The following is a 15,020-nucleotide window of genomic DNA, read 5'->3' as shown; positions in this document are numbered from 1 at the left end:
GGGAGCAAAACCTTGCAGACAGAATTTCAACCTACTGACAGTAGCTTTGGTTTTCTTCTTAGTTACCCTACAATGAGACGCAATTGCCGACCCTTACCCTAAAAGTCCACATTACAGTCACATGGTTAATACTCCTGCAGTGCAGTCTTTCAGCTAAACCAATTAAAACCTCCTTCCTAAAAGAAGGAAAAGAGACAAATCATGTTTTTTAAATAGCTGTTGTTAGCATGTAGCCTTTGAAATACAGGATCATTGCTGCCTTTTTTCCTTTTTGTCTGTACTCGTGAAGTAGAACACAACTAAGTGTTGCAACTATCAACATCTGTCATTTTTTTCCTGAAACTATTTGCTGTTTCTTGCACTGATAAAGGTAGCAGTACGTGAAAAGAGATAGGGCCAAGTGAGTTTCAAGATCAAGTCAGTTACGTTAAATACATCAGTACTCTTACTCCTACTCTTAACCTAAGTCCTGGATAAGTAGTGACTAAGGGAGTACCTGCTACCTGGGTTGAGAAAGCCAGCTTATTTAGCTTTTGCTCTTAGTCATGGGAGAGAGACAGGTGATTTTAGAAAGCAGTTCAGAGCAAGTGATTATTTCAAGTACCGATTCAGGGAAATATGTAAGCATGGCAGTTCCTTTCTTATGCAAACGATTCTTTCTTTGCAATCTAAATTAAACTGTCAGCAAGGAGTAGAGAACTTTTTTTTTTCTTTTTTTGGTGTGTTGACAAAGACTTTCCAAAAACTTCTGTGAAGTACTTGTGATAGTATTTTCCCCTAATTAAGAATAACCTCTACCACATTACTGGGATACTTTTGTGATAACAATCTTTCTGTTAACACATCATAGAAAGACTTCAGCGTGTGGAGCAGCTAACTAATGTAACCACCTTGCCTGAAGTGATAGACAGATGCTACTCATAGTTTATTCCACGCTTCAGATTGTACAACTTTGATGTAATGTGTGGAGATGCAATCCAGGTGCCTAAATTACACGATGTAGCAAGTCACTGTCTATAAACTGGACCTTCTCTGGTGGCCAAAGCTAACACATTGCATATTAGAACTTTTATTCCACCACTGAGGGTCAGCTGATGAATGGCAATTTACTTGGCTTCAGAATTTTATTGATTTTGCACTCATATCATTGTATCAAGCCAGCCAAAATAGATTAAAATTATGTTTCTGGATATACCTTTTTGCAATTTGCTTTGTTTTATTTCTAAATGATATGATATCACAGAAAATAGGTGTTTCATCAGGCAGTTAGACTAGATGATTGTTGTAGGTCCCTTCCAGCGAGAACTATTCTATTCTATTCTATTCTATTCTATTCTATTCTATTCTATTCTATTCTATTCTATTCTATTCTATTCTATTCTATTCTATTCTATTCTATTCTATTCTATTCTATTCTATTCATTACCTGCCTTCTGTAATGGGCTGCAGTCAAATTTTTCACTTTCATCATCATTTCCACATATTACAGAATGTGATATAGCATCAGTCACCTCCTTTGAGCCTGGATACTGTCTGCAACCTGTGTTTTTCATACAAAGCAAATGAAACGAAGCAAAATTGTTTATAGTTGCCACTCAGTTATCATAGTGGTTCCACATTTTCCTTAGCCTTTCATTTGCTGCCAGCGTATTTATAGAAACCATTTTTGTTGCCCTTCCCATCTCTCACTAGTTCCAACTCAAGCTGAGCTTTGGTTTTCCCAAGTTTAAAAAATTATTTTCTATACTTAACCAGGTAATGAAATGGAGTCGCTAATTAATTATTTGCTACCAATTACTATTAATACAATGCCTATAGTAAGAATAGTAATTAAAAAGTCACAGTTATCCAAAGAAGGGAATTAATTGGCATGTCTTCGTCTTTTCTTGACTATTTTGTGCTCTTCATAATATTCCTGAGGTGGAGAAATTGAGCAAGAGGTTGCAGTTTGGTCAGTGCTTAGAGAAGTTGACCATAGTTCAATAGGTAAAAATTAACATAGCTGGTGAACTTTCATGCTGTAAATAGGGAGCAGATAGCTTTACTGGCTTCAGTAAGTGAAAGAGGAAATACCTAATCCAGTTAATTAACACTTGATTAGCTATAGAGTGCAGATTTTTATGTCTCAGCTGAAATGAAACTTGCTGGTGGGGCTGTCAAAGGCAGGAGATCAAGGAAGGGAGATTTAAATCATGATTAAGTCAGAACACAGGCATGAGGTGTTCTGCTGAGCTCCTACTGTGCCCTTCCAGCCCCTTTCCTCATGAAAGACCAAACTGCAGTTGCAGTTTTTCAAAATCATGTCATTAGAGTTCCTGAATGGTTGCATTATTTTCCACTGAACATACAAGCCCGGAGCTTCTTTCACATGCTCATAGGTGAAATACCACATGAATCTAAACTGAGGGACACAAAATTACTGGTGCAAGAAATGTGTAAGAATGTTGGAATTTTATTCCTGTGTAAATACTATTTTTCATAATCTTTCATGACTTTCCAATTCTGACACATAGGAAGGATAACAGCAAACTTACATGGAACAGAGATTGGTAGACGTAATTATGGGGAGAACTGATTTGCATGCTACATGTAATAATACTGTAGATTATGACACATGCTTCCTTTTCAATGTCTCAGCCTTCTAGGACACAGTTCCCTATGCTGGAGAAATGTTTTCCCCTAGAATTACAAAACTACCATTTCAGTTTTACCTGATTTTCTTTTAAACCACACTCATACTGAGGTGAAAACTGTAAAGAAGTAGCACTGAGAACTCCACCATTTATTTTACTGAAAAAAAATGATACCAAGTTTTGTTCTATAGTGTAAGACCGTTTATTCTGTTAGCAAGCTTAACATCTGTATTTTGAAGGGCAAACAATACCTATACTCTGAATTTTATAACTACAGAAAGTAGAGTTGTAATACATAAAGTTGTAATACATGTAATAAATGTAATACATGGAGATATTACTGATAATAAAAGTTACAGATTTTAAAAAGTATGGATTTGGGTTTTTTGGTCTACTTTATAATTTCAGATTTCGCATTGAAGGTTTCTGGTGGTACTCAAATTACATCAAAAACATTGTCCAAAGGTTTTAAAGATTATCAATCACAGGTGAACCCTAATTTTTCAGGTTTATAGAGAAAGCTCTGCCTGTGGACATGTTCTGACTACCATAGCACAGAATGTGGACTCTGTTAGGAGTTCTGTTCTACTGACATCTCTTTCCTCACCTTTTTTAGGAAAATGTCAACAGTTAGGGAGTTTGATGTCTGCACACATCCATAAAAACAAACATGTAACTCCACTGCCATATTTTCTTAGTCTCCCAGTTTCATACATACTCTTGGTTACAATTTGCCTTAGGTAACAGACTGACCAGGTAATCCTTTCCTTATTCTCTTGATCTATGGAAAAATGTGTCTTGAATCTAAGCAAATAAGGTAATGTTAAACAAGAAAGGCTAAGGAAAGATAAGTGAGAAGTAATCACCAGGTTTCAGTATAATGTGAAGGTAAATTTTAGTATCTCACTACTTCTCTGTTGAAAAAGCAGATATTTATGTAATGCTTTCTCTTTCCTAGTGCTAAGTTGTGTTCTCTTATTCTTCTCTAGGCTGCTGTAGTACCATCCGCACAATCTCTCAACCTAACTGACTTCAACTTCAGTGATTTTGAGCTATCAGATTTTGAAACAACACTGTGTACAATTCGAATGTTCACAGACCTCAATCTGGTGCAAAATTTCCAGATGAAACATGAGGTATGAATGCTGCTTCACATAAAGAGACAACTTAATTATTAGAAAACCAAAATAGTGAAATGAACCTACAGTAAATATAATTGGAAATCTGTATTAAAGAATAGTTAGCAAAGTAGGAACGTACATAAAGTAGGCAGTACTGGGGTTTGTCCTCAGTTTGGTTCTACTGAATTATTAATAATTTGGTTAATGGACTATAAAAGACTTCTAGAAAACTTGGGGAGTGGAGGTAGAGGACTTTGTTAAAATTCAAATGAGTTTGAAAATGTATAGCAATATTTCAAAACCAGCAAGAATAAATATATAAAGACTAACAAAACCAGCATAAATTAAAAATGGTTAACAAAATAATACCTAGTGTTAACAGAGAAAACTATTTCACAGCTACTAGTATCAGAAACTGTGTAAAATTTAATAATGTGCCATAGCAGAAAAAAGGGATAAATTTCATTCTTTACTGACAGAGTGGTATGTAAGGCCCCCGCAGTAATTGTACTGTAGCCCATATTTGGAGCGACACAGAGATACAAATTAATTTTTAAAAATCACAATTTAGGAGACTGAACAAAGTTTGAATGAATTAAGCTGGTTTTCTCCAGAAAATAGAATATTGAGGAGGGAGATGATAGCAACTTTTAAGTAAGTGAAAGACTGTTATAATGAGGACAGTAAAACTGTTAGCTATGTTCATATAAGGTAGTAAAAGTAATTAGCTTATTAGTCTTTCCCCCACAAAAGATTAGTTTAGAGATTGGGAGGAACTTCATAGTTATGGAGATAGTAAAGACTGAAACAGATTACTTTATGTGGGCTGTGGAAATTTCGCTGAGGTTTTTACCAGTAGATCTACTTGTAGATATGCATCTGTCAGAGGTGATCTAGACAGGTATTCTTATTCTGCTCGTGGCCCTGGAGGTAGACTAGATAATCTCTTAGGTCCCTTCCAGTCAATACACACAATTTCTATTTATAAAAACTTTTATTTTTAAATACTTTATTTTTACTTTATATATTTTTCAACAAAATTTCCAAAGTTCAGTATCAAAATACAAGACTAATTTGGAGGACTTCATAGGCGAACAGATTAGTAAAAGAAAAGAGGTATTTATTTTCTAAATCACCAGTTTATAGACCAATTTAGATTAGTAATGTTTAAGAGCGAAAGGAGTACTATATTACCTAATCTTATCTCTTGAATATCCCAGTACTTAGTTTCACCTTTGTAAGAAGGCCAAGAACTTGTACTTTCTTAAGGGATATGTCCCAACAGAAGAGAGGTAGCCCAGTAATGGGTGGGCTTCTAGTTCCTAGTGGAGCAATTGTAATGGATTTGCAAAACTAAAATAACACCATGACAATAGACACAAAATTACACATCTCAATAGAAGCAAGAGAACGCTGACAGTTTTGAAGCTACACTTTCAGCTTTCCATACTAGAGCAAAAGAAAACTGGCAGTAGCCTAGCACTCCATTTTTAACAGTGGAAAGGCAGAGAATACTACTGCTTTTGTCTGTGTGGAATCATTTATGTGGGTGAATGATACTGGATTTTGCCCTAGTGAAGCCCCATCTGGAGTACTGTGTCCAGTTCTGGGCTCCCCACTTCAAGAAAGATGAGGAGCGACTGGAGAGAGTCCAGTGGAGGGCTACAAGGATGGTGAGGGGACTGGAGCGTCTGTCCTGTGAGGAGAGGCTCAGGGTGCTGGGCTTGTTCAGCCTGGAGAAGGCTGAGAGGGGACCTTATAAATATCTTAAAGGGTGGGTGTCAGGAGGATGGGGCCAGACTCTTTTCAGTGGTGCCCAGCGACAGGACAAGGGGCAATGGGCACAAACTGAAGCTTAGGAAGTTCCGTCTGAACATGAGGAAGAACTTCTTCCCTCTGAGGGTGACGGAGCACTGGAACAGGTTGCCCAGAGGGGTTCTGGATTCTCCTCCTCTGGAGATATTCAAGACCCGCCTGGACGAGGTCCTCTGCAGCCTGCTCTAGGTGTCCCTGCTTTGGCAGGGGGCTTGGACTAGATGATCCACAGAGGTCCCTTCCAACCCCTACCATTCTGTGATTCTGTGTGATTCAGTGATTCTGCCAGTACAACATTAAAATTTTCTTGAACAAACCAAGGCCTAGATTCTCAGCCAGCATTTAAGATAGAGCAGTATGCTGTATCCGTTTAAACCAAGAGCCCTGTTCTAGTACACATCAAATTACTATCTGCATACCTTTCACTCTCGTAAAGTATAACCCACAACTTGTAATAATGTTGTGTAAAACATCCAGGACATACTTTCTTCCTGCATAAAAAAACACTACCCAGCAATATAGTAATCGCTGTCTTTCTATAATACTTATTTGCTTTCCAAAGCCCAATTCTGCTTGTCTTTTGACAAGCTGATATGAGGGAAAAGCCACATGTTCATTGTCAAAACAGTTCTTAAGAGAACTCTGTAATTAAAAAAATAAATTTTCTCTATCAAATATGTTATTACAAATAAGGATTTTTTTCTCCCAGTTAGCTCAAAATAACTCAGTTTCTGAATTAACAGCAGTGCATCTGACACTAACATTTAGCCATTAGTAATAAAAACCCAAACTCACAAGTATGACGTACTCGATAAGAGGCTGAACTAGTGGCTGTAAGCATATTCTTATCTATGTGCACAGTTACTAGTATGTTATATTTGAACTTAACTGAGTTAAAAGGAAATTTTTTTCTGTGAGAGACAGTTTTCAATCAAGATTAGAGAAAGATTTGTTTTCTTAAAAAGAACAGACTTCTAATACATTTACAGTTAACCATGTGATGCTGTTTGTTAAAGGTTCTCTGCAGATGGATTTTAAGTGTAAAGAAGAATTATCGGAAAAATGTTGCGTATCACAATTGGAGACATGCCTTTAATACAGCGCAGTGCATGTTTGCTGCTTTAAAATCTGGTAAAATTCAGGTACATTTTGCTGTTTCTACATTAAGATTCTTCTGGCTAAACAAATTCTATAATGATGCATAGTTCTGATTGTCATGTCAGTAAGATGTTCACCATTCCATGGTATTGCTCGTGAAATCAAAATATTTCTGCTGAAGAATTCTGGCTTTAAGGGCTTGGTTTGTGAAATTGTTGTCCTGTTTTTATGTACCCAGTTTCAGTTAAATCCTCTGGAAATGATCAGGTGGATGTTCCCAATGGGAATATCTCCAATAAGGCACGTACATGATTATGCCCTTTTTTAAAGTTAATGCTTATGCTACAAGCAAATCAAAAAGGTGCAGAAGAAAAGGCCTGACCCTATCTCAGGATGTTTCCTTATAATATTCAACAGGAAATTTTTTAAATTCAAACACAGAGCTGAGTACAGCTTTAGACAAACAATAGAACATTTTTTGGAAATAAAGATTTAAATGCTCATTTTAATGCTTTTGAACAATGTTTCAACTTTCCACTTAAAAGACACATAATAATTTAAAAAATAACCTAATCATTCTTTATCACAAATACTGAAAGGCTAGATGATCCCCAAAATAAGAAAGATATTGATTCAAGGTTTTTCCAAAATATGCTTTTAGGTTTTGTCTTGAAGAAAACAAAAGTTTCTGTTCATTATTAATTAATGTGTTTCTTTAGTTTGATTACAGACAATTGTTATTGGTTGGTTTATACTATTTTACAGTAAGCACTTCTGAGAGAATAAATAAATCCTATTTGTAGACCAAAATCCAATACCAATAATGAGGAGGCATTCCCGTCCTCTATGAACTTTGTCTCACCGAAAATAAAAGACAAAAGGTGCTGGAAGAGACAAAGGCAAGGGCTTTCATATTCCTTTTATACTGAAATGGACATGGCAGTTTTCTTCTTTATGCAGTCTAGCAACCTCTGATGATCCTGATAGCTTGCTTGCTATTTTTGGAATCCTGTCAGTCTCTACTGCAATTTCCATAATTTTTTTTATTTCTAACTACATTGGATTCACTCCAGACTGATTTTCATGTCCTACATTCTGGAGTCAGAACAGCATTGAACATATGTCTCTGAATTTTCTCTAGTTTGACAGGAAAGCAAGCACTGGCGAACACATCTTCCTAGAAGAAACATAAAATCAGTCATTTCTACACTGATTTGTCTTTTGACTAGATTAAAGACAGGTTTCATTATCTAGAAAGCAGATGCAAATTTACAGAAGTTGTAACAGCTTAAAGAAAATTTGGATTTGATTGTACAGAGGGTGCAGCCCCTCCAGTGGCAGTGTTGTCACTAGCTATGCTTCAAATTCCTGTCCTGACTGTTGTGCCTGCTATTCTCCAATTATGAAATGCTGCATGAATACTGTAGCTTTGTCCAGCCTCTGTTTCTCACTGGAGAGGTTTAAATAAATTTTCTATCCAATTCTAATGAACAATATTAAAGATAAGAAATAGTCACAAAAGAGAAACTGTAATCTCTCCACTAATCCTTGTTGGAGCTTCAGAATAAACTCTTTAATAATGAATCAGGTATTGGTTAATTTTGTTTTCCATGGGTTTTAAACATCCTTTAATTTATTTGCCCAGTGGTCAATGAAAAGCATGACATTTTTCCCTTCTGATTATTCCAAGGACATTTGTATAATAAATGTTTATAGCTCCTTCGGGAATGTAGCCTAACTCCCTTGAGGTAATAGAGGAGCTAGCTAAAAGTCATGGGGCCAGAATTTAAAAATATTCCTCATGCTCTCTCTTCACTGACAGGTGACATTATGCAAGTCACTTCCTTATCTTCTGTGTCAGTTTTCTCATCAGTATATATATATAGGGCTAGACGATGTTCCCTCTGAGGAGGGAGGCATTGAGGCCTATGGAGAATGATTATTACTGTGTACCACAACCAGAGATAACCCTTATTCTCAGCATACCAGTTTGTGTCCTTGTCCTCCTTGGGCCAGAACTGTATATGCTATGTGGTAAAGACAAGACAGCAGATACAAAACACATTGTGTAAAATAAATCCCCATCAGAAAGCTAACTCACTTCTTGTATTACTCTTTACATATAGAGCAAACTGACTGACTTAGAAACACTGGCTTTGCTGATAGCAACTCTAAGCCATGATTTGGATCACAGGGGAGTGAACAACTCTTACATACAAAGGTAAGTCAGTCTGAGAGAAGTTAAATAAAAACGAATACCAAAATCAGAGCTAATTTAAATACAGCGTAACTGATGTGATGATGTGAGGCTGTGCAAAGGAGCAGGTTTTTAAAAAGCGGTAACTGCAAGAACAGCCAGAAACATTCAAGAGTCCAAAGCAAACATGTGCAACCTCAGCTGCTGACTAACTACGATGGTAGATGAAGTCAACTCTCTGCAGACTGTGCAGGGGCAGCATCTTCCTGCTTCTGTTCCAGATGTCCCATCCCCCATTTCCCATACAGTGACAGCAAAAGGTCCCAGCCTCTAAGGGATGGCGTGTAGGAAATGTGCAGCTTTTCAGATGGCTCACTGCCCAACCAGCTGTTCCCCGCCTCGCCTGGGCCAGCACAGAGCTGAGATCTGCAGCCAGCTGATACAGCGGTGTCTCCCTACCATTTTGAACTCTGATTGTTTTACTTGTGATTTAGCCATGTTTTTCCAGAATTCTAAGTTGATTTGGATAAGATGCACATTTTAAATCACTCTAAAAATGCATTGCTGTTTTGCATTAATTTTGGGTTATCTGTACTCTTGAACTTCAATCAATTCTGTAATTACAAAAAACCTTTAGAATGCAAATAGTCAAAATATGTTTTAAAACCTTGAAACAAAAATATTTTGCTTTGAAGTTATCAAAATGAAACATCTGAACACTTCTAAAATTTTCTCCATATTTTAATTTTTAACTAAAAATACATGGTTTTTTAGAATTTATTAATGGTTTCAGATCTGCCCAAAAGGTATTTTTCAGTGAATTTATTATTCACTTCAAATAACAGTATACAATTCTTCAGTAGCTTGATTTAAGACATGGTATAATGTCATTACTGTGATACAGCAATGTGTCCTGATCTGACCAGAGATGGGGAAAAGATACCGAGAAACGTATACTTGTATCTTTTTCTGGCAGAGTTGGAGAGTGGTTTTGAAGCTACCTTTAGAAGAAGTGGTCTGCTGTTCTCGCTGTGTGTAAAGTAAGATATTAGGAGAGGAAAAGTTTGTTTGAGTCAGAGAATACTGAAAAGCAGAAAATAAGTAAGATAAAGCAGAATTCCTGCCTTTCAGATATGTGTTCAGAATAACACTAAGACTGATGCGTAAAGCAAAAAAAAAAACCCCAAACCCCACAAAATTCAAAGAATAACTTTTTTTCTAGTTCCCTAATAGGGGATTCCAGCAGTAACTGTAGCCTTGCAGCAACTGGAACTGGTTAGCTATTTTTTGCTTTATTTATTTAAAAATAAATTTCCTGGAAGACATCTGGAGATGCGTCATCTCCTCTCAGAAATGTCCTGGGAAAGTGTCATAGACAGCAAAAACTAACATTCGCACATGCTGTAAAGTGGAGATGATTACAGCTTAATAATTCTTTTTCAACAGAAAGTTCCATGAATCTTCTTTTTAAATCCCTCATTTGAATCTAAATGAAAAATTATTTTTCCAGGAACAGATCCATTTTGTTTCTTCCTTGGAAGCAGGGAAAGTGGATACTTGGCATATGATTCTTTTTTTTAAGCAACAGGGTTTCAAAAATTAAAATGGTCCTGGTAGTAGAAATTACAGGAAATTAACTGCTTAAAGGTCTTTTGGTAGATATGCAGGGGTTTTATTTTCTTTTTCTTCCAAACCCACATGTAAAGCAGGCAAGCACAGAGTATGAAAACTGCATAACCAAACCACTGTGTTCAGAAAGCAGTCATGTCCTTTGGCCTGGCGTGGTGGTTTAACAGAAATGCAATGTACTACAGAAGTAGGACCTGAGTTTATTTCCAGCACTTGTGTCTTCCTAGACAGCCAGGTTCTGTAACTACTGAGCAAGCTCTAGTGTGTTGCAGTACTTGGGAAGATAACCTAAGATATTTCTCACATATTTCTCTCTTCAGTCAGGATGAACTTTAGGGGACACAATACGCATCCCACTTAACTCAATGGGAATTTCACCCAGCATGTGTTGGCACCATCCTACAATTTGTTTCCTTACAGAAACACGCAAGCGTGTTTGCTATATACTCCTTTTGCAGTGGTCTCAGAGGAGATGCTGGGCAGTCAGCCCATGATCTTCACGGGCTTGCATCCTTTAATCTTCCTTTCCGTGTTTTTGTTTGTCTTTCCATTTTTCGCTCCACATTTTTGTGCTTCTTAAATCCCTGGAGTCTTCTCTTATGACTTTTATTTGAGTCTCTGTGTGCACTCACTTACATAGGGACCCAATCCTGCAACAACTAATTCGTGTGAATGATCCTTAACCATACAAAAAGTCCCATGGAACTATATGCTAAAAAAGAATTTCTTAACATGATTAAACATTTCTAGGTCTGATTATAATTATAGTAATAGATTCAGGATCAGCAGCAAAACAGACTTCCTAAAGAATCCTGATTTAGTTGGAAGATAGGACATAAGCAATGTGGGACCAGGGGCTGAAAATGAAGGTACAGGAGCAAAAGCTAAGAACTGTATTATGCAGTGCAGAACAGGGGTAAATTAGAAATCCTCAGAGAGGATGAGTTTCTGTATTTTGTCTAAAGCTACTCCAACAGTAAATTCTATTTGCTAGACTAAGATATCTTTAAATTCTGCATCTGCACAGTTGGTTTCATGCTGTTTTTCACTGCCTGTAGTACAACTAACATCTTGTTCCTCTTTTGGATTTTACGCTGGCCAAAGGGTAGGTAATATTGCAGTAGTTTGGTCAAGAAGAGAGTGATGATGAATGAAGTACCAATACAGTTAACTAACACTGGGAAATTACTTGAGTGACATTTTGGGCCCTGCACCAGAGTCCACTGAGGTCAGCAGGAATTTTTCCTGATGTAGTATCAGTGGGCATCCAGTTAGGTCTGCATTATTACTTACAAGCTCAGTAGCTGCGCTGACAAAATATGCCAGGCAGCTGCTTAAAATGTTACAAAACCTAAAACTGTCACTAAAATTTTGCTTGTGAATTGATCCTTCTTGTTGCCTTTCCTTTTCATACAAGATCACTGTTTATAAAACCTTGTATTACGTTCTCAACTCGTGTGTGCAGCTGGTCTCTACAGGTAACAGAAGGCAGAAAACTAGAGTTGTCAGTGCTCTGACAAAGTAACAGCAGTGTCTTTTATCTGTACTCCCCCTGCGTCCTTCCAAATGTCTTCATTTTGTTTGGCCGGTTACACAGAAGGGGCAAACGCACTGATTAAGAACAAGCATGGATGGGTGAGTGTAAACTGCTAATGAGAAGAGGACATTAAAAGGGAAGTTATTTCTGGATTAGTAGTATGTTTAATTTGATTTCTCTACCTGATGGGTCGTTTTATTCCTCAGAAGTGAACATCCGCTGGCTCAACTGTATTGCCACTCAATCATGGAGCATCACCATTTTGATCAATGCCTTATGATCCTGAATAGTCCAGTGAGTGCCGCATTTTCGTGTATGCAGAGGAAACTATTCCCTATTTTACTTTTTATTTTTAGCTTTTGGATAGATTCCCACCCTTATACATTCCTAAGTGATCTTTATTCCTTTTTGGGTAAAGAAAGCAAATGCAGCAGTTTTGAAATCACTAAATGTCACAAACTTCTCCAAGTGTTGCCTGATAAGGGAAGCCTGCTAATATCCTTTTGAGTACCTGCTTCCTTGGACCAAAGGAAACAAAAGGCTTTGTTGCCATTTTCATGACCTCTTATGAACGACCAAACAAACCTAAGTCCTTCTCTCATTTCAAAAAACATTCTGGCCTACACATACACAAAGCAGTCCTGATGAGACCAAACCAAACACTGCTAATGTTGACATACCAAAGTGAAGCCAAACCTAAGTTAAGTAAATATGCAAATAAAGCTGCATTCTTCTTGGTTTATATTATTAACTAATTCTAAGACCAGTTATTCAGCATGCACAATAATTTCAAAGCAGTATATTTTCACTGCTTATTTCATTTCATATCACGGGTATGGTACTTCCGGCACCCTTTGTATTGTAATGACTCTTTCCTATTCAGACAGGAAAATATTGGAAAAAAAGTGGAGATGAGTTGCCGTTTCACCAGCTCCATAGTGCTTTGGCTTAACAGTGGGCTGCTGAGCTTATATTTCTGTGCAATAGCTTGCTATTTATGTTGCTTCATAAAAGAAAATATTTTAATTTATGTGAGGTGTATAGGCAGGTACTGAAATGTATTATAGTTCTTCTGCTTCAGGGAGGGGAGTGGAAGAGGAAAGACAAATGCTACTATACAGGTAGTGACAAATTTAGTTTTGATAAATGACATGGACTTAAAGGTTTTGATGTTGCTCTGCTTGCAGTTTCATTTTGTAATAGTCGATTATGATGCTGTTGCTGTGCAGTTTTCTGCTGTTACTCAAGAAGACTGGAATTTTTATTTTTAAATTGGGGAATCTGTGAAAGGAAGCCAGGTAAAAGAATGACATCAGATATCAGCAAGCAGCTCATAATCATTTAGTATCTAAGAGACATTTTAGCAAACTGGTGTGCTGTTGCCCATTTTACTGATAAACACACGTTTTGTTTTTTTGTAAAGGGAAATCAGATTCTCAGCAGCCTTTCCATTGAAGAATACAAGGCCACACTAAAAATGATAAAACAAGCCATTCTTGCCACAGACCTAGCACTATACATAAAGTAAGTCAGAGGCAAGGTTGGCTGCATATTCATTTCTGGATGTTGGGATTGTGTCTGCATGGTGTAAAATCTTATGTTTGCTTTTAAAGGAGGAGAGGAGAATTTTTTGAACTTCTAAGGAAGAAGCAATTCAACTGGGAAGATCCTACACAGAAGGAGCTATTTTTGTAAGTAAAAGCAGGATGATTAAGAAGTCAGTTAATATTAGGTACCAAATTTTCCATGCCATGTTGCTGTGAATTTAATTAAAACCAGCAGATCTATGTGTTCTGGGCCTGTACAAACTGGCACTGGCACATAGGTCACTGAAATGACTCCCTGGGTCTGAATTACTAAGTCTGCAGCCTGTATAATAAACTTTGTTAAGTAGCACATGGAGTTACTGTTCTTCCTAAAGAGTGTAGGGTTCCTGTCTAGGTACCATGTTCTTTTTCTGTTGATACTTTAATATTGAATTGCTGAAACCAATAACTAAAGGGATGCGACGAGGAAGGCCAAAGCCCACCTGGAATTGAAGCTGGCAAGGGATGTCAAAAACAACAAGAAGGGCTTCTTCAACTACATCAGCAGCAAAAGGAAGGCTAGGGACAATGTGGGGCCGCTGCTGAATGAGGCGGGTGTCCTGGTGACGGACGTTGCGGAGAAGGCAGAGCTACTGAATGCCTTCTTTGCTTCAGTCTTCAGTGCTAAGACTGGCCCTCAGGAATCCCAGGCCCCGGAGATAAGAGAAGAAGCCTACAAAGAGGACGACTTTCCCTTGGTCGAGGAGGACTGCGTGAGGGATCGCTTAAGCGATCTGGATATCCACAAATCCATGGGCCCCGATGGAATGCACCCACGAGTGCTGAGGGAGCTGGCGGATGTCATTGCTGAGCCACTCTTCATCATCTTTGAGAGGTCCTGGAGGACAGGAGAGGTGCCCGAGGACTGGAGAAAGGCCAATGTCACTCCAATCTTCAAAAAGGGCAAGAAGGAGGACCCAGGGAACTACAGGCCGGTCAGCCTCACCTCCATCCCGGGAGAGGTGATGGAGCAGCTTATCCTGGAGGCCATCATCAAGCAAGTGGAAGAAAAGAAGGTTATCAGGAGTAGTCAGCATGGATTCACCAAGGGGAAATCATGCTTGACCAATCTAATAGCTTTCTACGATGACATGACTGGCTGGGTAGACAAAGGGAGAGCCGTGGATGTTGTCTACCTTGACTTCAGCAAAGCTTTCGACACAGTCTCCCATAATATCCTCCTAGGGAAGCTGAGGAAGTGTGGGCTGGATGAGTGGACAGTGAAGTGGATTGAGAACTGGCTGAATGGCAGAACTCAGAGGGTCGTCATCAGCGGCGCTGAGTCTAGTTGGAGGCTGGTAACAAGTGGTGTCCCCCAGGGGTCAGTACTGGGCCCAGCATTGTTTAACTTCTACATCAACGACCTGGATGAAGAGTTAGAATGTACCATCAGCAAGTTTGCTG

At 38.0% G+C, this 15,020-nt stretch overlaps 1 protein-coding gene across 4 annotated transcripts in view; it reads left to right on the top strand.

Annotated features, from left to right (window-relative positions):
- Positions 1-15,020, top strand: part of PDE5A (phosphodiesterase 5A) — a 144,894-nt gene that overhangs the window by 119,671 nt on the left and 10,203 nt on the right. For all 4 annotated transcript variants that reach the window (XM_075420911.1, XM_075420910.1, XM_075420909.1 and 1 more), the window contains 6 exons: positions 3,623-3,769; positions 6,586-6,711; positions 8,794-8,888; positions 12,237-12,324; positions 13,454-13,554; positions 13,644-13,721. In XM_075420911.1, the coding sequence (XP_075277026.1) occupies positions 3,623-3,769; positions 6,586-6,711; positions 8,794-8,888; positions 12,237-12,324; positions 13,454-13,554; positions 13,644-13,721 (635 nt within the window). The remainder of the gene's footprint in view (positions 1-3,622; positions 3,770-6,585; positions 6,712-8,793; positions 8,889-12,236; positions 12,325-13,453; positions 13,555-13,643; positions 13,722-15,020) is intronic.

This window comes from Opisthocomus hoazin, chromosome 5 (genome assembly GCF_030867145.1).
Source record: "Opisthocomus hoazin isolate bOpiHoa1 chromosome 5, bOpiHoa1.hap1, whole genome shotgun sequence".
In the NCBI taxonomy this organism is placed as follows: Eukaryota; Metazoa; Chordata; class Aves; order Opisthocomiformes; family Opisthocomidae; genus Opisthocomus; species Opisthocomus hoazin.
This window is presented reverse-complemented; position numbering and strand designations above follow the sequence as displayed.